This window comes from Pezoporus flaviventris, unplaced genomic scaffold (genome assembly GCF_033815535.1).
Source record: "Pezoporus flaviventris isolate CSIRO_AGI_PZ_B2104156 unplaced genomic scaffold, CSIRO_AGI_Pfla_v1 ptg000097l, whole genome shotgun sequence".
Lineage (NCBI taxonomy): Eukaryota > Metazoa > Chordata > Aves > Psittaciformes > Psittacidae > Pezoporus > Pezoporus flaviventris.
The window spans coordinates 5843419-5863785 of NW_026892645.1; the positions used below are offsets into that span (position 1 = coordinate 5843419).

At 57.3% G+C, this 20367-nt stretch overlaps 1 protein-coding gene across 1 annotated transcript; it reads left to right on the plus strand.

Annotated features, from left to right (window-relative positions):
- Positions 1-5695: 5695 nt before the first annotated feature.
- On the plus strand, positions 5696-7134 carry IER5L (immediate early response 5 like). The gene is given in 2 exon segments (XM_061476553.1): positions 5696-6632; positions 6635-7134. Coding segments are annotated over 2 exon segments (1008 nt in total). The 5' UTR covers positions 5696-6094; the 3' UTR covers positions 7105-7134.
- Positions 7135-20367: the final 13233 nt, after the last annotated feature.

Genomic DNA, 20367 nt, shown 5'->3' on the forward strand with positions numbered 1-20367 from the left:
ATCGGGGTTCATGGACAAAAGTACCCACATTTTCCAGCCCTTTGGCACAGCTCCCAGACATTGGAAGCACCCAACAGCAGAGCCCAGCCTGGAGCCCTGCAGCCAGCTTGAGCTTCAGTCAGCTCTGTAAGTCACCACTGAGCAGGGCAGAGGTTGTGGATGCTTTGACCACTTCAGGGGATGCTGTGGGGATGCAGCTCACGCAAAGCCCCTGGGCAAGCCCCTGCGCAGCCACCATGGTGGCTTCCTGGCCTGGCCAGGAAGCGAGAGGAGGTCTCTGGATCCCTCATGCCCCAAGGAGGGCAAGCACCGTCTGTTAGGGAGCTGTGAGGAGCTCCCTGGATTGCAGGGTCCAGGGAGAACCCAGTGCAAGATGTGAAACACTAGCTCACTGGAAGGAGTAGACACCAACTTCATCCCCTCTTTCCCAAAGAGCAGCCCTAAGCTTGTCACACACAGTTTATCTTGCAGCTTTATCATTTGAAGGAAATCTATGTCCTCCAAGTGCTAGAAACAAGGCAACAAGGCACCAGCACATTAGGATGGATATGCTAGAGAAGCCCCTGTTCCATAAGCTTTACCATGCTGCTGCTGCAGAGCATCACACCAACGCCTCTGGATGCCAGGTGAGCCAAGCAAATCACACTAAGACCAACTGGGATGTTGCAGCCTTCCCACAGCTCTGCTCACACCATCAGCAGCTCAGACTTGCCCAGCTCTAGCAAGGAACAAATCTGCTACTGAAGACTGAGCCCTGGGCACAGCAAAGGTTGTATGGGCTGAAACCCACGCGTGCAGGCAAGAAGCTACCTCTTCCTTTGGGTCACATCACCCGATGGTCGACACAGCCAGTGTTTGCCCTCTCATGGCAGGATAAGCAGAGCCCATTGCAGAGAGGCTCAGCAATAAGACCCTGGGAGCAATCACCTCCTCAGTTCCACCCCTCCCCAGGCTTAGCCAAAGCAAGAGTCATACAACTCCCCTCCAAGGGGACCGCCCCATGCTTTGGTAGGAGTAAAGAAAGCACCAGAGGTTTGTAAGCACCACTTTGGGCACCAGGATGGGTTAGGCTCTGCTTGGCCATGCAGCAGCAGGGAAGTTGCGTCCTTACCCTGCACAACAGCACCCAGGGTACAAGAAATGTAGGAAAAAAAGTCAATGAGGTTAGGTAGGAACAGACCAGATCAAAGTACCGAGCACTCCATCCACACCTCCTGCTACAGTAGTGCTGGAAGGCATCATACAGCTCCCCAGCTCAAAGCACAGAAGAACAATGGTTAAATTGATATTTTTTTATATGGTTTCAGCCCTGTTTTCCCCAGGATTTTGTACAAAGGATTGGACTGTGGTACCAGAGCTGTGAGCTGTAGCTAACAGCTACAACAGTGGGGTGACAGCCTCACCCACAGCCTGTTCAATAAATACAGATGGATACGCTACTCCAAGCACTGCTGGCTTCTGGAGCCACCATACCCTGTGTCCCCCACATGCTGCAGCAGACCCTGTGGGTCTATGCTACAGGTCCCCCCAAGCTGGGGAGCAGTTTATGGGGCCAGGCAACATTGTGCCTGCCCAGCACAGAAGACGGGTGGCAGAGGTTAGCTCTGCTCCCGGAGCTCAGGCTGCAAACCTTGTTCTGGCTTGTTTTCCCACTAGCTTTGGGTGCCTGACTTGTAATAAGTAAGCCTGAAAAGCAGGCTCCTTTCAGACATGCCAGGCACCCGCAGCCCCAGCTCCTAGACGCGTCTCCAGGGAGTCAAGTTCCAGGTGCACCAAAAACCCCTCATGTTTCAGCCAATACCTAAATGCCTCCGCTTCCTTGTCTGAGAAAAGCTGGGCAATGCCCAGGCCTCCGAGGCTCAAGGGGAAATTGCTCTATAGCAGCCAGTCTAATTGCACTGAAATTACGAGATCAAGCAGTAAATTCACGTCTGTGTTCGTTGCTCTGGGTGGCAAAGCTGCACCAGCAAGCGCCTGATCCCCGCTCGCTGCAAATTCACCTTCCATTGGCAAGGGAAGGAGGGGGTTAATGAAGGAGAGCATTGCCAGTTGGAAGTGCTACCTAAAAAGGGTTTCTCCTACTAGCTGAAGCAAAATGGTTTCTCTTGCCAGCTTGTTTACTCTGCAGCTGAGAGCAGCGCACCGCCAGGTTCTGCTGCTGGAGCCTGCTGCAGGATGGACAGCTGCGAAACCAGCACTGGCACCAGCACATCAGCAGGGCTGGACCCACAGTGGTGCAGCTGCACCAGCCCCAGCCCAGGGCCGGCCCCATGGCACCCACCCCACCACCCGGTCCCCAGGGGGGAAATGCACAACTACCACCCTCCAGACAGCAAATCTTGGCCCCATCCTGCTTTCCTTTGGGGAAGTAATGGTACTTGCCATTTAATGGCCACTGTAAAGCTGCAATTACATTTGACCAAGATGGGTTTAGACCAACCGTTCCCTACAGCAGTAGGGTCCTTTCCTATGGGAAAGGCACACAAACCCCAGGGGAGACCAGGGATGCTGGACAGGACACAGATTTTCCTGCAAAAGGCAACCACCAAACTCCTTCTGCCCCAGCTTGCTGTTGCAGAGCCAGAAAATGAACAGGACATTATCCTCTTTTACAAAAGCAGAGCTTACAGCCATGTGCCAAGGCAGGTACCAGCCAGATTCCTGTCTCTGGGAGATTTTGGAGTCCACAGGCCAAACTGAAGCAGTGCAGCTTTCGATGCCCATCCTGGCTCCAGGATTTAAGCCACCGTGTCTGCAAACAGAACACTCTCACCTGCCAGGAGAGCAGCTGGGGAGGAGAGCAGCCGCAATGCTGCCCGGCAGCCAGCGCCAGGATCAGGCCCCTGCTTTATAGTCTTTGTATTAATTACCCAGAGTCTAAATAAGATTAAAGTTTTAATTCCAGCTTCATCTCCTAGAGGCTCCTGCTGTGCTCTTGGGTTTCCCTGGTGCCACAAAGCTTCTCAGGCAGCTACAGCAGAGGGCACTTCTCTTGACAGGCAGCATCTCCCACGTGAGGGTTGTCCCACCATGCCCAAACAGCCCTGAGGATGCATCACCCTCTGCACCTCCATAAACCCACCATTGCTGCAAGCTGGGCCCTACAAAGTCCACCTGAGCCTTCACTTAAAGCCACAACCTGAGGATAACAGGGCCATGCAATGATTAAAGAGCAGAGGGCTGGTGCTGGGCAGTGTCCCTAGATCGCACTGCAGGCCCAAGCTGAGGCAGGGTGGTGAACAGGAGCTGGAGGATCTCTGCCAGGACAATGCTTTGTGACTGGCACCATCCATGCTGCCCAATCCACCCCGGAGCAGGCAGCTGATGGGCAATTCAGGCTTTTAGCCTGGATCACCTAAGCTGGAGTTTTACATCTGGAAATGGGCCAGAGAGGAGCAAACACCAGCTGAGCAAGAGAGGCAATCGCTGCCTGCCCTGCTGGCTGGGTGGAAGATGTGGCACAGGCTGGTGGCAGCAGCACTCCCTGCCCTGGTTCCCCACTGCCCAGGAGGCCACAGGGAACACTGCAGAGTCACAGCTGGGGCTCGGTCCTCAAGCATCAACATCAACACCCTGCAAGGGCAGAGCCTTTGATCTCACTGAGCAGGAGCAAGACCTGTCTCCAGCTGCTAAAGCACCCAAAGCTCAGCACGGGTCCAATGTGATGTGCTCCAAACCCCTGCTGCACAGCATACTGTCTGCACAGATCAGCTCTGGGTTGTCACCTCCCTGAGCTCCAGCTGCAGCGCACCCACAGCCTTGGAAAAGCCAACCTGCAGCCAGTAAGGATTGCAAGGGAGAGAGGCTGGTGGAGGAGAGGAAGGACACAGCTCAATCCCCCATCTCCAATGCTGCCCGTACCCATCACCTTCAGCTGCAGCCACCCTCTGGATAGGGGTTGTGATGACTTTCCATATTATGAACAAAAGAAACAGGTCAAGAGCATCCTACAAGAGCTTGGGAATGCACAGTGTCATTCACTCTGGTTTGCATGCTGAGGGCAGAGTAATGGAGAAGACTGCTCCATAAGCAAGGTTTCACAAGCAAGGAGGGCTACTCAGGGGGCAGCAAGCTGCCCCAGCCCAACTACTGTCCCAAGCACCTTTCCACAGGGACAAAATCCTCTCTGGTGCTGCTCCCACTCCTCTGGGTGAGGATATGGGTTTGCTGCACCAGCAGAGTCCAGCCAGGCAAGGAAGCCAGCAAAGCCCTAGCCCTCCAAGCATGCCCCCACAGAGTCTAGGCTTTGCACAGTGCCACCCCAAAACCAGTGAGCCCATTGACCACCACGGTTTAGAAACTGGGCTGTGTCAGTGGAAGCAAGGGCTTCAGAGGCTTTCTTTGCAGAGGGCTCCCTACAACCTGCAGACACGAGGCTATCCGTAGTCAGCACTGAGGTACACACAGCAGCACGCCCCCAAAGCGGGCACACAGCACGAGGAACCTTTATAACCAGTGGAAAAACCCCTTCCACGCTGCACACATCTCCACAGAAGATGCCATTTCAGAAGCAGCTCTGCAGCTCTCATTGCCCCAGCCTGGGGTCTCTCCTGGACCTCCCAGCTCACGGCCCCTTCTCCCACTGAAGCACTGCAGTCCCTGCCCCAGCTTCTACCTTCTGGCCAGGAGCTGCTCCTGTGCAGTGATCCCAGCTTCCCTGGATGCTGCTGCTCCCCAGGCAAATGGCCAGGTCCCTCGGTGGCCAGGTCCTTTAGGCAAAAATGGGAAGCCCTGAGCCCCTATGACCCCCTATCCTAATCCATCCCTCCCACAAGGGTCTGCCCACCCCCTTCCCATCACATGTGCCTTGCAAGGGGGCACATTGAAGACAGCTGCGTGCAACAAGGTGGGGTGTGAGCCTTTAATTACAACAACCTATGAACCACCCTGCTCCTGTTTTGGGGGAAAACCAGGTGTGATTGGGGCACTTGCTGAGCAGTGATTGATGCACTGCCCTGCTCCCACACCTCTCTACCAAGCGTGATGGGGAGGTGAGAGCTTGCAAGGCAGGGGAAGGGGGTGCCCCTGGTGCTCAGTTTCAGGGAGCGGGGGGAGCCATGGGTTCCTGTAAGGCCACAGGGCCTGGGCAGCTGATGGGGGAGCACCGGGACTGAAGCTTGGGGCAAGCGGCTACGTCCGGGGAGAGGGTTACCGGTACCGGTACCACCGCCGGTGTTGCGGACAGGCCCTGCAGGTACCACAGAGACCGGAGCGGAGCGGGCCCTCCCTCACGGCTCCTCGGGGCCGCCCCCCGGGGCGGGAGCCGCCCCCCGCTCACCTGTGTGAGGGGAGCAGCGCAAGGAGGCAGCCCCCGGCCCCATGGCCGCTCCACCGGACACCCGCTCCCGGCCAGACCCGCCGGGTCCCCGCCGGGTCCCCACCGCCCTCCCGGGCCACACGGCCCCTGTCAGGATTTGAACAGCGCCAGGAGCCCGCCTCACCCTCATTGGCCCCTTCACCCGCCCATCACACCGCTTTCCGCCACTCCATTGGCTGAGCGCGCCGAGGGGGCGGAGCGCGTCCGGCTTGCTGCTATAAAAGGCGGGGGCTGGGCGGGAGGGCGCTCAGTGCCGCTGCGCGACAGGTACCGGCCGGGGGAGGGGAGGGGGTGAAAAGGGGGCGGGGCTTTGTGGAGGGGGAGCGAGGGGCGGGGCCTGCGCGCGGGGAGGGCGGGTTTTGGGGAAGGGGCGGGGCCGCGCGGGGTTGGGGGGGTGGGGGGGGAGGAGGGCGGGGGCGCGCGCGCGGCGGTGCCTGCACGCGCCGATCCCGCACGGATCGCGGCAGCAGCAGCGGGAGCCACCGGCGCGCACGGCGATGCCCGCGCTGCTCCCGCCGCTGGCCGCCCCCTGAAGGCTCCGCTCTGTGTTCCCCCCTTCTCCAGCGACCTCAGGCTCTTTTCCCCCCCCTTCTCCCCCTTTCCCCCCTTCCCCTTCTATTCCCTCCCCCCCACCCTCCCTCCGCTTCTTTATCCTCCTGTTTTATTTTCTCTCCCCCACCCCCCCCCCCCACCCCCTCTATTCCCGACCCTCCGCACCCTCCCGGCTGCCGTGTGGATGCGGGCCGGGGTGCCTGACTGCGCGGGTGGCGAGAGCAGATGCTGAGGGGCCGGAGGAGGATGGAGTGCACCCTCGATGCGCAGAGTTTGATCAGTATTTCCCTGCGGAAGATCCACAGCTCCCGCACTCAGCGAGGCGGCATCAAGCTCCACAAGAACCTGCTCGTCTCCTATGTGCTCCGCAACGCCCGGCAGCTCTACCTGAGCGAGCGCTACGCCGAGCTCTACCGCCGCCAGCAGCAGCACTACCCGGACGGAGCCCCGCTCCTCGCCATGCCCGCCTGCCCGCCGCCCTCCGCCGCCGCCGCCCCGCCGGAGCTGGCGGTTCTCCCGCTGCCCGCCGACACGCAGGACCGCGAGGCGCGGAGCTGCGCGGTGATGCGGGGCGGTGCGGAGCTGCTGGAGGGGCCGGTGTGTGCGGCACCCCCGGAGCTGCAGAGAGCGCCCTGCAGAGACTCAATCCCGGGCTTCTACCGGGCCGCCGGCAGCGCCGGTCCCGGTGGTGGTGGTGGTGGTGGTGGAAACAGCGCGGCCCCGGGGCTGCTCTACGCTGCCGGTTGTGACTTCGGGACCGGGGGGTACCGCACTGTAGCAGCCGCACCACGGTGCTGGATTTGGACACTCACGTCGTGACCACGGTGGAGAACGGGTACTTGCACCAGGACTGCTGCTCGCAGTGCCCCTGCTGCTGCCAGCCGGTAGCGGGGCTCGCCTCCCCGCCGCCCGCACCGGGCACCAAGCGCAAGTATTACCCGGGGCAGGAGGAGGAAGAGGAGGGGGTGGAGGAAGGGGAGCCGGGGGGAGGCGGGGTGGCGGGCGGCCCCCCCTTCGCCCCGTGCACCAAACGCGCCCGTTTCGAGGAGTACAGCGCCGAGCACCCCCAGGACTCTTCCAACATCTCCAACTTGATCTCCATCTTCGGCTCCGGTTTCACGGGGCTGGTGAGCCGGCAGCAGGCGGACTCGGAGCAGCCCCTCAACGGGCAGCTGTGCGGCAAGCAGGCGCTGGCGAGCCTGGGAGCCTGGACTCGGGCCATCGTCGCGTTTTAGAGAGGAGCGGGGAGCAAATAGAGGTTGGGGGGGGGGGACACGGACATGGGGTTGGAAGGAGGTGGGGGGGGGGGGTGGAAAACGGGGGTGCGATCCGAGGGGACAGCGGCTCCGGAGTGGGGGGGGACCCTGAAACAAAGGCGGGGAGGGGGGAGGTTGGGGTGAGGGGAAGGGGGGTGTGGGGGGTGCCGAGGGGTGCGCAGGGGGGGTGGGAGGGCAGAGCCACGCTAGTGTTTTATAAATTGTACAATAAAGAAACCAAAACCCGAGCCGTTGGGACTTTGTTTTTGCGGGGGGGAACACCCAGAAAAAGCAAACAAAAAGATGTAACAAACAAACAAAAACAACGGAACCCAACAGCGGAGCCCCCACTTAGATCATCCTCTTTGTCCGCTCCGGCTCTCCCCGGGGCCGGTGCTACCGGCGGCAGCGCCACGTGAGAACCGGGACCCCCTTTTAACGCTGGTGCGGGGAGGGGGCAGCGGCCGCGGCCGGGTCCCGTTGGAGCGGTTGGGCACGGATCGCAGGGCAGGACCCGTTCAACTTTTCCTCCCCGGAGCGGCGCGGGGTGTTCCCAGCGGGAGAGCCCCGGAGGGCTCCGGGACGTGGGCTTGGGGACGGGGGTGTTTGAGGAGGGGAAAGGAGGGAAGCGCCCCCGGCAGCCTCCGCTTCAGTGTGCGCCTGCGGTGCCGCAGGTACCCGTGTCCCGCGGCTCACTCTTCCCCCCCCTCCTTTTCTCCTTAAAGTTCAACTGCTCCACTTTGAGCCTTCCACATCCTAGAACCAGCGTCGCTCGCTCCCGTGAAGGGCTCTGCCTGCTGCAGCCCCTTGATTTAGATCTCTCTCTGTTAATTATTGCTTTTTTCCCCTTTTAAAGAGAAACCTTTTGTTGTAAAAAGGTGCGTTTTCTGCTCGGCCTCCCCGCCTCGCCTTTGGTTCCGTTCGTGTCTTCTGCAGCCTGCCCGCTCCCAACTTCAGGGGGTCAGCACTGGGTGTAACCGAGGATGCTTTGCTAAACGGGCTGTTGGGGTCTTTTCCTTTTCTTTTGCTTTTCCCCCCTTTTTCTTTGTCTGTAACCCTGTGTTTCTGTGCATACGGAGCTGTACCGGGTAAAACTGTCCGGATTTGCTTAAATTTATAACCTTAATAAAAAGTCGGTTAGAAACTTGCTGTGCCCTCACTTTCCTTCACAGCCACAGCCCGCGGAAGCCCCATTCCCGACCCATCGCTTCTCCCCGCACCCGGGGAGGGGGAGCCTTTGCGGATGCTCCGACCTCCCCCCCCCCCCCGACTTCAGTGGACTCTGCCCCCCTCTCCGGACCCCCCCCCATGGGGCTGGAGGCGATCGCAAAGCGCGTCCCAGGTGTGGAAGGGGCCGCGGGGGGGCGGGAGTCTCGGTGGGACCCCCCCGGCTCTGCCCCCCCTGCGCTGCTCCGCGCTCCCAATGCGCTCGGGAAGTTTAACTTGGAGTTTGTTAGCGCCGCGCGGGGCCGCTCGGTGATGGAGAGGGGGCTCCTCTCACCTCCCCCCTATACATACATATATTTTGCATATATAATATAGATGTATTTCCCTCCTTTACACCAAATACTCGAAGCCCCCCCCCCGTTAGAAGGCGACAATTATCGTTATCATTATCATTACCATCACTCTTATTTAAACCCCGTGCAAAACGCGCCGTTTCCCGCATCCACCGCAATTCCCGCAGCGCCGCTCCTCTGCCCCCCGCACCTCCGGGACAGCCCCCCCCCCCCAGCACCCCAGGACCCCCCGCTCAGAACCGTCACAAGCCAAAGCCTCCTCCTCATCCCCACGCATCATCCCGCCCCTCTGCCGGAGGGAAAGACCCCAAAGATGGGATGTGGGGAGCTCGGAGAGGGGGGGGTCCTGCAGGCACCTTAGAACAGGAGCGACCCCCCCTGCCCCGCTCTCGCAGCGCCCCCTGGCGCCCACAGCGGGAGCTGCAGCGACCCGGTGGGGGGGGACACGACGGGACCCCCGCTGCACCAAGACCCGCTCCCCCTCCAAAGAGACCCAGGAAATACATTAACTACAACAACCCTGCAACCGCCGGGCCCTCAGAGCTCTGAGGAACCCGGAGCTGGATGCTTGGACCGGGGGGCAGTCACTCGTGGAGCCAGGAAGAAGCCCCTCTCCCTGCTCCAAGCCTGCAGCAGCCCCGAGGCTCCCCCGCATGCCTCGTCCCGTTGCCCCCCGGCTCCATCCAGCAGCAGGATCAGCAGCTCCTGCACACCCAGCCCTGGCTGCCGCACGTGGTATTTAAGGCGAGTTTTAAGCCTCAGGTGCTTCTGTGGGTGCCCACAGGTCAGCACAGTGGGTGATGCACCCCAAAGAGCTCCTGCCCCAGGCAGCCCAGCCGGAGAGGGACAGATCTCACTTATCCCAGCAGCCACACGCACACCGTCATCATCCTCCCATTCTGCTCCACATCTCCCAGACCTTGGGGTTTCCAATGGCAAAGAGACCATCAATTGGAGAACCCCCATTCCTGCAGATCCCAACCCCTCCCAGGCACCTCCATCCCTCCAAACCTCCCCTTTCTGGGGGGAACCAGCCCTCACTCCCGCTCACAGTGGAAGTTTCTGAGGCTCAGTCAAGGTTTTAAAGGCTGGAATGGGTAAAGATGCCTTTTACATCACCAGTACCCATATGGGGCGGGGGAGAAACGGGGGGCGTATGGATGGGTACCCCCTGACACTGAGGAACGAGCGGATCCCGCAGCTCCACGGAGCCACAAGGGCTCCGGCGCACCCGGCACAGCCGTTATTTATTTATCTCAAGCCCTGGTCCATGACATTTCTCTCCTTACGAAGGCGGCAGCAGCAGAAAGCCCATCACACACACACAGCCTCTCTCTTGAAAGCAGAGCCTGGAAACCAGAGGCTCATCTGCATATTCATAAGTATCTGATAAATTAATCATGATGGCAGAAGCACTGAGGCTAGAAGGGAGGTGACAGGGGAAGGTTGCACCCCCAGCACAAGCCCATCCTCACTCTCGCTCCTCATCTCCCAGGCACAAAATGTTTTGATCCCTTCCCATCTCGGCTGACGCCCCTGGGTGCTGCCAGGGGAGGGGGCTCTGCCTCAGCCCCACATCCCTTCAGTCCCTGCCTCCAGTGGGAGAAGCTCAACTCAAGGGCAGTGGGGAGGACCCAAGGACCAGACCCCCCAGCCCAGCCCTGAGCTCTGCTGCCGGTCCCCATCCCAGATCTGCCCCCAGCACGGTTCAAGCGCCCCGGTGCTGCCCAACATCACTGATGCTGAAGGGTTTGACCCCAAAACTCTTCCATGTCCTCCTGTGCCTCGGCTGGGGGTGAATGGGCATCACCAGGGTTCTGTGCCCGGCAGCCCCGGAGCAAGGCACTGAGGGGGCCTGTGGAGGGGTTTGGTTGGCACAAGGCAGGGAGGTGGGAGACAGGGCAATGCAAGAGGTGTCCGTGGCACCTCTGCTCACACATCACCGGCCACAAGAGAGCTGCAACCTTCCCTTCACCATCAAAACCACTCTCCATGGGCAGACCCAGGGTTTGGGGTGTCCTCAGCGGCCCCCCACTGATACCCTTTGGCCTGGGGGAAGAGTGACCCTGCCCGGGGGGAAGATGCTGCCCCCCCCCCAGTAGCACAAGCAGGACCTCAACCAATGGCGCAAGCGCCTGATCCAGCCCAGGAGGGTCAGATCCTGCTCTCCATTCATCCCCCTGACCCAGAGGCAGTGATGGGGCTGAGCTGGGCTCGCTGACAGCAGAGGGGCAGCGCAGTCCCCAGCACAGGGCATTCACAGGCTCTGCCCACGGGCGTTTGGAGGGCTCAGATCAGGCATTAGGGACTTGTACCCCAAATCCAGTGCCAAAGCCAGCAGCCGGCAGAGCGGGTCTGCCTGCAGGGGGACACCACTGCACACCCAGCAGGTCCCTCTGTGCCAGGGGGGACAAGGATGGACTCAGTGATGGAGATCTGACCCCCCCTCAGCTCTGTCCATAGCTCCAAGCTTCCCCAAGGAAAACCCACCCTTGCACCATGAACCAGGCACCAGGTCCCAGGCACTGTCGGAGCTGCTCCGCATCCTCCTAAACCATGAGAGCCAAGAACAACCTGCACCCAGTCCATAGCAGAACACCTCTGCTGATCCCAGCGCAGGATCCGGCCACCTCCAACCCACCAGATCCCTCCCATCTCACCTCCCCGGACACGAACAAGCACGAGTGTATTTGGGGACATGCACACCTTCGCAGATGCTTGGAGGAGTCCCCTGCAGAGAGGGCAGTAGGAGAGCTATAGGGGCCACAGCAACGTGGGCAAGAGGCTGCTCCCACTCACAGGGTGTGGAACATGTTGGGCTTGGTCTGGGTAATTAGCATCCGAGCAGTAATTATTCACACTTGGCCTTTCTATAGCCTGCTTATAGAGTCCATGAGGAATGTCGCCTACCCTGGGCTCGCAGCACGCGCTGGGGAAGCTAAGAGGAGGCTGTTGTGGGGCAGGAGATGCTGCCCCTGCATCCAACAGCAAACCCAACCCAACAGAACACTGAGAACAACAAAAGCCCTCGCAGAGAAGCAGCGGACACCGAGCACAAAGCAAGCACCCCGGCAGCGCATCGCTGCCACCATCCGCGCCCCAGGAGCCCTGCTCTGCAGTAGGAGAAGCAACAGCCTCCCCCAGCCATCATGAGATGCCCGCACTGGGTGCATTGGGTTTGCTGGTACCGCAGAGACACAAGCTTGGGCAGATCCCTGCAGCAAACAGGGGTGCACAGACCCCCTCAGCCGCCTTCCCATCGCATACATCCAAGTAAGGGTCTCCAGGGATGGACCCGCTGACCCCACAGCCTGGGAAAGGGGGGAAACCATGGGGAAAAGGCTCCACGGTCGGACTAATGCAACTCAGCCAAGGAAAACCCATAACCCAGCAATGGGCTCACCTGGGCTCTGGCTCCCGGTGTCACTGCCTGGGACCATCCTGCTGCCCTTGCAGGAAGGCCTGGGGTAGGTTTGCAGCACTGGTGTCCCTTGGAGGACAAATGCTTCTCCAGCTGCTCCCTAAGACAAGGGCCCTTCCAGCTGAGCTGCTCTCTAGGGTGCTCATGCTGGCCAGGTAAGGGAGCCACGAGCTCCTCCAGTGCCAAAGAGCACCCGGAGGCTGGCATGGAGAGGAGCCAACCAAGCCCAGAGGCAGAACTGCCCTGGCTCCTCTCCCTCAGGGAAGGCACCAACTCGCTCCACGTCCTGCAGAGGAAGGAGAGGAGCACACAAAGGAGCAGCCCCACCAAACCCTGCTCTTATCCTCACCTCCGGCCCCATCATCAAGGGCACTGACCCACACCTGTGGGGTGATGCACAGCCTTAACCCTGCGAGTGCTGCTGCCCAGAGGAGGGGAAAGGGCTTTCCCAGGGGGATAAAACCCCCAGGAGCTGCCTGGGATGCTGCTGGGCCCCTGCTCCTTGCTCCCCAACTCCAGCTCCTCTTATGGGACTGAGGTCACCCTTCAGACCGGACCCATGGATGGGAAGGGAGCGTTTTCCCCCTGCTCCTGTTATGTCCAACTAATGGGGACTCACACACATCGGAGTGCAGCAGATTCATAGAACAGAATCATAGAATAGACTCAAAGAATCAACTGGGTTGGAAAAAACATCAAGATCATCACTGTGCCCCCTGATGTGGGAACCAGGGACAGTGGCTGCAGCATGAAACCAGAGCCACATCCCAACCAAAGCCACTTTCCATTCTCCCCAGGCAGGGTAAAGCAAACACATCTCTAAAGGCTGGGGGTGCACTCAGTGTCTGCTTCATGCCCCTGCTGGGGCTGAGCCCTGAGCAGCCATCCCTGCCTCAGGTCCCTGAGTGTTTCTACACCTCCATTTGGGAGCTTGGTTTTCATAAATTCCCACTAAAGATGCGCTTCCCCCTCCTTTTCCTTCACCAAAATGAGGCTTTTGCATTGGAACACGTGAAGCTGCTTCCTTGCCTCCCTTTTCCCCCACACTTTACAACATGAAAGTGGATGTCGATGTGAAGGGAATGCTGAAACTGGAGACGGGGAAGTTGTGCTCCGGGAGCCGACTGTTTGCTCACCGCATCTCCTCCTTCCAAGCTCCCCTGCACAATTCTCTCTCTCCTCCTCACCCATCCCGCTCTGCCTTTTGTCCTTCCTCTGCTCCCTGGTGAGGATGAGCAAACCACCACCACCACCACCACCACCACCACCACCACCACCACCACCACCACCACGTGTCCTGCCCATGCCCGCTTCTTGCCGCAGCAGTGCCTGGGGCTGCGCACTCCAAACAGGAACCTGCTCCTAACCCCTGCACAAACGGAATGCTCAGGATCCAGGGGTACTCCGTGGGCTGCCCCCCTAGCACAGAGCTGGATGCAGAGCTCAGGGGCTGGTGGTTCAGGAACCCTCTGCTTCATTTGCTTTGGTGATGGAGAGGCAACATCAGCCCACAATAAGTGGGTGAAGTGAGAGGCTTTGCCCCATGCTGGTGCAGGCAAAGGGAAGAGTCTTCATCAGGGGCTGCAGCAATAGGACAAGGGGTGATGGGTTCAAACTGAAACAGGGGAAGTTCAGGTTGGATATAAGGGAGAAGCTCTTCCCTGTGAGGGTGCTGAGGCGCTGGCACAGGGTGCCCAAAGAAGTGGTAAATGCTCCATCCCTGGCTGCATGACATAGCCTAGTGTGAGGTGTCCCTGCCCATAGCAGGGAGTTGGAACTGGGTGATCTTAAGGTCCTTTCCAACCCAAACCATTCTGTGATCCTGTGACTCGGGTGAGCCCATGCAGGGGCAAAGCAGCACCTTGCATGTGGTCATACGGGTGCCACTAAAGCCTGGAGGACTCCGAGGACCAGAGGACAACCCCCATGTCCAGGCTCCACGGCTGCTCTCCTCCATCACCCATCTCCCCCCAGCAAAGGCCATGCTTGTGGTCCCCACAGCAACAGGAACATCCTGGCTCTTCCACCCCATATGAACCAGAGGCAAGAACATGGTTAAAAAGCCCCAAAAGCTGGGAACATCCCAGGCTCTGTAGCACAGGAATCCGTCCTCCGGAGGAGGAGAGAAAAGGGCGAGGATTGAGCCTCCGGTTTGTCCCCTGGAGCTACCGCTGGATTAACTCAGCCTAACATTGTTTAAGGAGCATTTACATGCAGAGCTTCTGCAGCCTGCCCCTCCAGTGCTGCGGGGTTAGGCAATGCCTCTGGCTTTTACCTTGGCTCGGGATCTGTTGACTCTGGAAAAGCCCCAGGTTTTGGAGCACATCCATTAAAACAAGCAGCACTGTGGTCATCCAGGCTCTTCCCTTCTGCCCATGAACCATGGAGACCACGAGCTCCGGTCCAGCGTGAGAAACGGGGGAGCTGATCACCAGCCATGGGGAATCAGTGGTTCCTGGAGTGGGGCTGCTACCAGGGGGTGATCTCCACAGCATCACTGATACCTTATTGTCCCATGGTCCTCCAACGCCAACAGGCAGCGACTGGAGCATCCCAGAGATGTGCGTTCAGGACAGGCACAACTGAAGGGTGGCAGCTCCAGCAAGAACAGCCCATGGGAATGCTGCGAGATGGAGGAAACCTGGTCCCTCTGACCCCAATTTCAGATTTATCTATCTCTATATATTACACATATAATATATACATATATATATAAATGTGTTAGGCTGCAGTAACCAGGACCACACCACCAGGCTGGGCTGAGCAGAAAGAGGAGCTGTTGAAGTCATGAGATGCTCCAGCCACACAGTTCAATGCACAGAGAAGCCACCCTCAGCTCCCTGGATTTCGTGTTCCTGATGCATTTACATCACCTCATGCCCAGATTTCCTGGCTTTATAAAGCAGGACAATGCTTTTATTCCTGGTTTCAGGTGGGAAACTGAGGCGATGGCCTTAGGGAAGTTCACAGTGGGGGTCTGTGGTACAGTCAGCAACTGAACCCATGCCTGAATCCATCCAAACCAGTGGGCAGCTCTCTCATGTGTATGCAACTTCTGTTTGAGCCTCTCCCCAGGGACTCATCTCCCATCTTCCCCCTTTAATTATAACAATTAGTCCTTTCAGGGTATATTTGAGGGGTTTTCTCCTCCTGTGTTGACAAAGTGCAACACTTGATCACTCTAACCCCAAATTCTCTGTGACACAGAGACCCTGGCAATTATAAAACACTTCCAAGCTCGCTCCATCAACCCCTTTGCTGTTGCTATTAGTATGCATTAACATTTTATTGGTGTTACAGGATGAAACATCCAGCCTTGCAGCTCCAGTGGGCTTGGGGATTTCCAGCATCCTGCAGTATGTATCCGTGCAGAGGAAATTAAAATGTGGATGGATCAGCAAGATACAGGCAAATCCTCCACAGTAATTTGGAGAAGACTGAACTCAGGTGCTAGTGGAGCATATTCCAAGCTATCTAATGGAGAGCTGATGATCTCTGTAACAGCCTTTTTGTAAGTTTTATTCTTGCCTACAAGGGAGTTCTTGCAAAGGGGAGATGCAATACCTGAACTGATAGTTTTAAAGGTATATGCTCTGAACATGGGAAAGGAAAACCCTGTGCAGAGCAGTTGCTTGATCAGCCAGTGCCCTATAAAAGAATACCCTCCAGTACCTTATAATTCAGCTGGAATCCCTTTCTAACCAGCAAACCAGTCAGTTTTATGTAGCTTGTAGCCATTACAGGACATATCGACTCTTTGGGATATTGGAATGCTTTGCTCTTTTAGCAATAGTGCAACATCATATTCTCTTCAGCAGCATTACCTCTTGAAAGCCAAGTGGTGTGTGTCTACACAGTGCTGGGTACCTCATTAACTCTGCATATATCAAGTGTTCTATAGCTGCACACCCATGCAACCATCAGGCTGGGCTCCAGCACCACAGACGTCACCATCTCAACCTGTTTCTACACATAAAACTAAGGAGGAATTCATGTTAAAACAGAGGATTTGGGTACCTTGACTTGGGCAGTGCAGTCTGCTGGGGTCTTAGATGGACTGATACGGAACTGCTCCTCTGCCTTCTCTCCTGCCTCCATTTGTAGGCTCAGCAAATCCTTGACCGCATCCTTAATCTATTGTTATCAAAAGCAGCAGGTATGAGCTCAGGAGGACCTGAACCCACCCCTTGGTGCCAGTGGATCCAGGCCTTGCAGCACCATTCCCACAAGACCCCATCCTGTTCCCACGGGCACGCCCGCAGCGAGCATTGAGGAGCCCGAATCCTGATGGGGGATTCTGATGTTATTTATTATCTGTGTTACAGCTGCAACCGGGGACATGGGGAGCGACTCCTTCCAATTCTAACAACTGCATTTACGCCCTGCACAGAGCCGGCTGATGCAGACATTCCCAAGCCCAGGCTTTTTATAGCAAGCAGAAGCACCCACTTCACCTCCTCGAAAGCCTGCTCTAACCTCCAAAGCCTGCTCACAGCCTCGTGCTCTTCACAACGAGCAGCTCTCCAAGCTGAAGATGCTCGTCGGGGTTCAGCCCTTTGCTCTGTTTGGCTCATCCTAGTTTGGAGTTTGGCACAGGTCTCACAAGATCAGTCCAGGGAAAGAGGTGTTCGTCCCAAGGATGCTCAAGGAGCTTGTTCCGATGTCAATGGGAAGAGTGCTCATCCACCGAAGGGGAAGCAAAGCTAAAGGATGAAGATCTCTCCTCTTGGCTATTAGAGTATGTAATGACCTCCAAAAGCCCTGTTCAATTCTATATCTGAGAAGTTGCTTGTTGAAGCAGCAATGAGACCCCCGTGGGCTTCTCAACCACAGAAGGTTCCCACTGGCACATCGGCAGCAGGAGAGTTCAGGTCACGTTAGCAGCCACCCTTAACAACCAATTCCACCTTCTCCCACCTTCTCCCTCCTTCCTTCCCTCTCTCACAAAGGAAGTCAACACAGTTCCATGGACACAGCACAGCACCCAGGGCTCTTGCATGGTTCTACACCAGTGACTTGCGATACAAAGCACGTCTGCATCCTGGAAACTGCCAGCTCAGGTTTTGCTGCTCACCAACTGCTGGTCCTGCAGTGGGGACTTGTTTATTTCATAGCAGGAACCCAGCGCTACGTAATGGAACTGAGCTGCACACCAGGGACAAGTTAATGCAGCAACAATGGCATGAAACAGTTCTATTCTTTCACTGCCATCACCGCACGAGGCTGCTTAACTCTTACTTCATTTATTCCTGGCTGCCACGAACAACCACTTGTAAAGGAGGGATGTGAAGACAGTGTTGAATAACACCATGAACCAGCCAAAGAATGGCAACCCCGAAGGATCCAGTTGGGAAAACTGAGCTTAAAAGCCTGCCTTGGTCAGTTGGGCTGAGGGGGAAGATGGTGAGAAACCCACACCACATCTGCTTCCTCTCCCCTGCACGTCACGGTCACCAAGGGACGTGCTCAAGACGAATTCAAGTGCCTCCAAAAACATCTATGATCCAAGAGGATATTCCTGCTCACCATCCATCCCTCCATGCTGCTGCTGCTTTTAGCAACATGCACTCACACAGCTGCCCTGTGTTGACAGAGAAGATACAACCCAGAGACAAGAACACCAACATTTGCTAAGCACATCTACACTCACTCCAACCACTCCCGAGAAGGTCCAGGTATGATTCCCTACGGGAATCCAACAAAGCTGCTGACTAAACTGATGCTGGAAGCTCCAAGTCAGCCCCTACAGCAGGACAGGAGAAACAGCTGAAGCAAAAGGGTTCCAGTTCTCCCCCTGCTTCACAAACAAGGCTCAACCAACCTTTGGTTACCAAAGTCTCTGATCTTCAAGGTATTTGCTGGCCTGGGAACAGGCTTCACACATCACCTGCCTGCCAAATCCAAGCTGGGACAGAGGGACACAGCCAAAGCATTAAATAAACAAACATACCTATGGGTGAAAGACACAGGGAGGAGGCACAGCCAGATGGTACACCCGCTTCATGCAGTTAAGTAAGTCAATGGTGCAAGCAAGAGATCAGCCACCAACACAGCAAGTGCCTCCACAAAGCCTCTTCCCTGTGCCAAAGGCTCCAGCCACGCTGGCTCTGCTCCCAAAGCAGGAGCAAACCCCGGTCTGGGGGAGACAAAGAGTCCCCAGTGCAAAACACGGGGACTTGAACCAAAGCCACAACGGTGCAGGAGCTGCCCTGGGGGCTGCTACCTGCGTGGAGCCATTGGTAAGAGGAGCAGAGCCCCAAGAACCAGTACAGATGGCAGCGAGAAGAAGGCAAGCAGCCGACTGCCACGCGACAAGGGCACATCCCAAGCGGGAGGATAAGAGTCAGACAAGAATTAGCTGTTTGAAGTCCAAAACCCCCTAAGCAGAACACATCTGCACACTCAGGCAAGCCAGAAACACAAGAGCTCAACGTGAGCATCCTCCTCGGCAGGTCCCCAGTGCAGGGACACCGTCCCCAGGGAGCAGTGGCTGCAGCTGCAGGGGAAGGAAGCACCTCCCCACCCGGTTTTGGTGCTGTGTGTCATACTCTTGGTGTCCCTCCCGTGCGTGGACATCAATGTTTCTACCCATCCTTTTGCATGGAAGCCCCATTTCCATGGGATGACTGGAGAGACGCATTCCTGACCTTGGGCAGCTTTGGGATACCATGGGTTCTAGCTCAGGCACAGATGCTGCAGAGTAACTTCATGCATGGTGACACTTGCCAAAAGCCACACAGGATGGAAATGCCTGTTGTCCCACTCCTGGCACTAAACTGCTCCTCTGGACATGGAGCCATTGGGTCCCAGCAAGCACACTGACCACCAGCACCGCATCAGGAATGGATCCATTTGGAAAGCCAACACAAAACACATATCCCATTAAGGAGTAAAACAAGACTTAACCCCAGTCTTCCAGTTTCGTTCCAAATGCAAGTTTATAGGGTTGTTTCAGCAGGTCAAAAGATCCTTGTCCCTGCCCAGGGCCAAGCCAGAAGCAGATGGGACAGTAGCAGTGCCGGAGAGCTCTGCTTCAGCTCTGCAGACACCTGCATTTCACTGCCTCTATTTAGACCCTTTTCTTGCTCTCCCTCCCCCAAAGAACCTTTACAAGAGGAACGAGCAGGTCTGACAAAAAGAAAATAGTGACCAAAATACAAACTGAAGCTAAAAAGCCACAAGCAGGTTCCCCCCCACCACCACCAGTGCAGCAGCCTGCCTGCAGCAGCCCCACTGCCCCCTCCCTGCTCTATGGGACTGCCAGGGAAAGGATCCCTGCTGCAAACACCTCACCAGAGCCCTGTGTCCCCCACTCCCAGCCTGAGAGCCCTGCAGAAGAAACATCCCCTCTCCCGATGCAAAGCCATGGACCACCTTGGTCGATCCACATCAGCTCATCTCAAACCCAGCACCAGCCATTCCTGGCCCCCAAGTGATGCTGCTGGCATGATCTGGACCACATCTCCATCCATTCACCTGCCTTTGAGATGCTGCTGCTCTTGGCACTGGAAGTGTGGTCCCTCTTCCCCAAGGTCCAGCACAGCAACACCAGCAGGGAATGCAAAGGGAAAGAGCTTTCTCCAGGTATAACCTGCTATCCCAGACTGTTTATGCCTTTTGTTTCAGCACAAGTATATAAACACATGGAAAGCTGCATGTCTGCCCCCTCATGCTGTCTTCGCTCTGGGGATGCGTCCCTAAAAGAGCTGCTTCGAGCCCCCCTCATGCTGCTTCGAGGGGAAATCCCTTTGCTCTGGGGTTGTCACTACAATTTATGACCAAGCAGTAGCAACCACAGTCACCTCGTGCCACTGAGGCCAGCCCAGCCCTGGGGCAGCAAAGCACAGAGGAGGAAACAGGGAGTACAGAGGGCAGGTTGGACCCAGTGATGAATGTGTGTGAACGTGTGAGGTTTTGTGCCCGTTTAAGAGGGAGCCTCAGCAGGCACCGCTCGAGCAGTGTCTTTTCATAGCTGTTCCCACAGAGCTGGGTCCCTCAGGGATCTTGGCTCCAGCTCCAGGGTCAGCTCAGCCCCCCACAGCCCAGAAAAGATCCTCAGCTTCACCCAAGAGAAGAGGCGGTGGTGGGAAAGAAAGACCCAGGGAACCTTGCAGAAGAGATGGAAGGAGGGGGCTTTCATTATCCAGAGAAAGGGAAAGGTGAACCCTGGGCTTCCAGCAACGCACAGACATTCCCTACAACTTCCTTTCCCCATTTCAGCCCTCCCCGTGCGAGCAGAGGTGGCTCCCACCTCGCCCCTCGCAGTGGCTTCCCAAACCAAACAGCAACAGGAAACTTCAA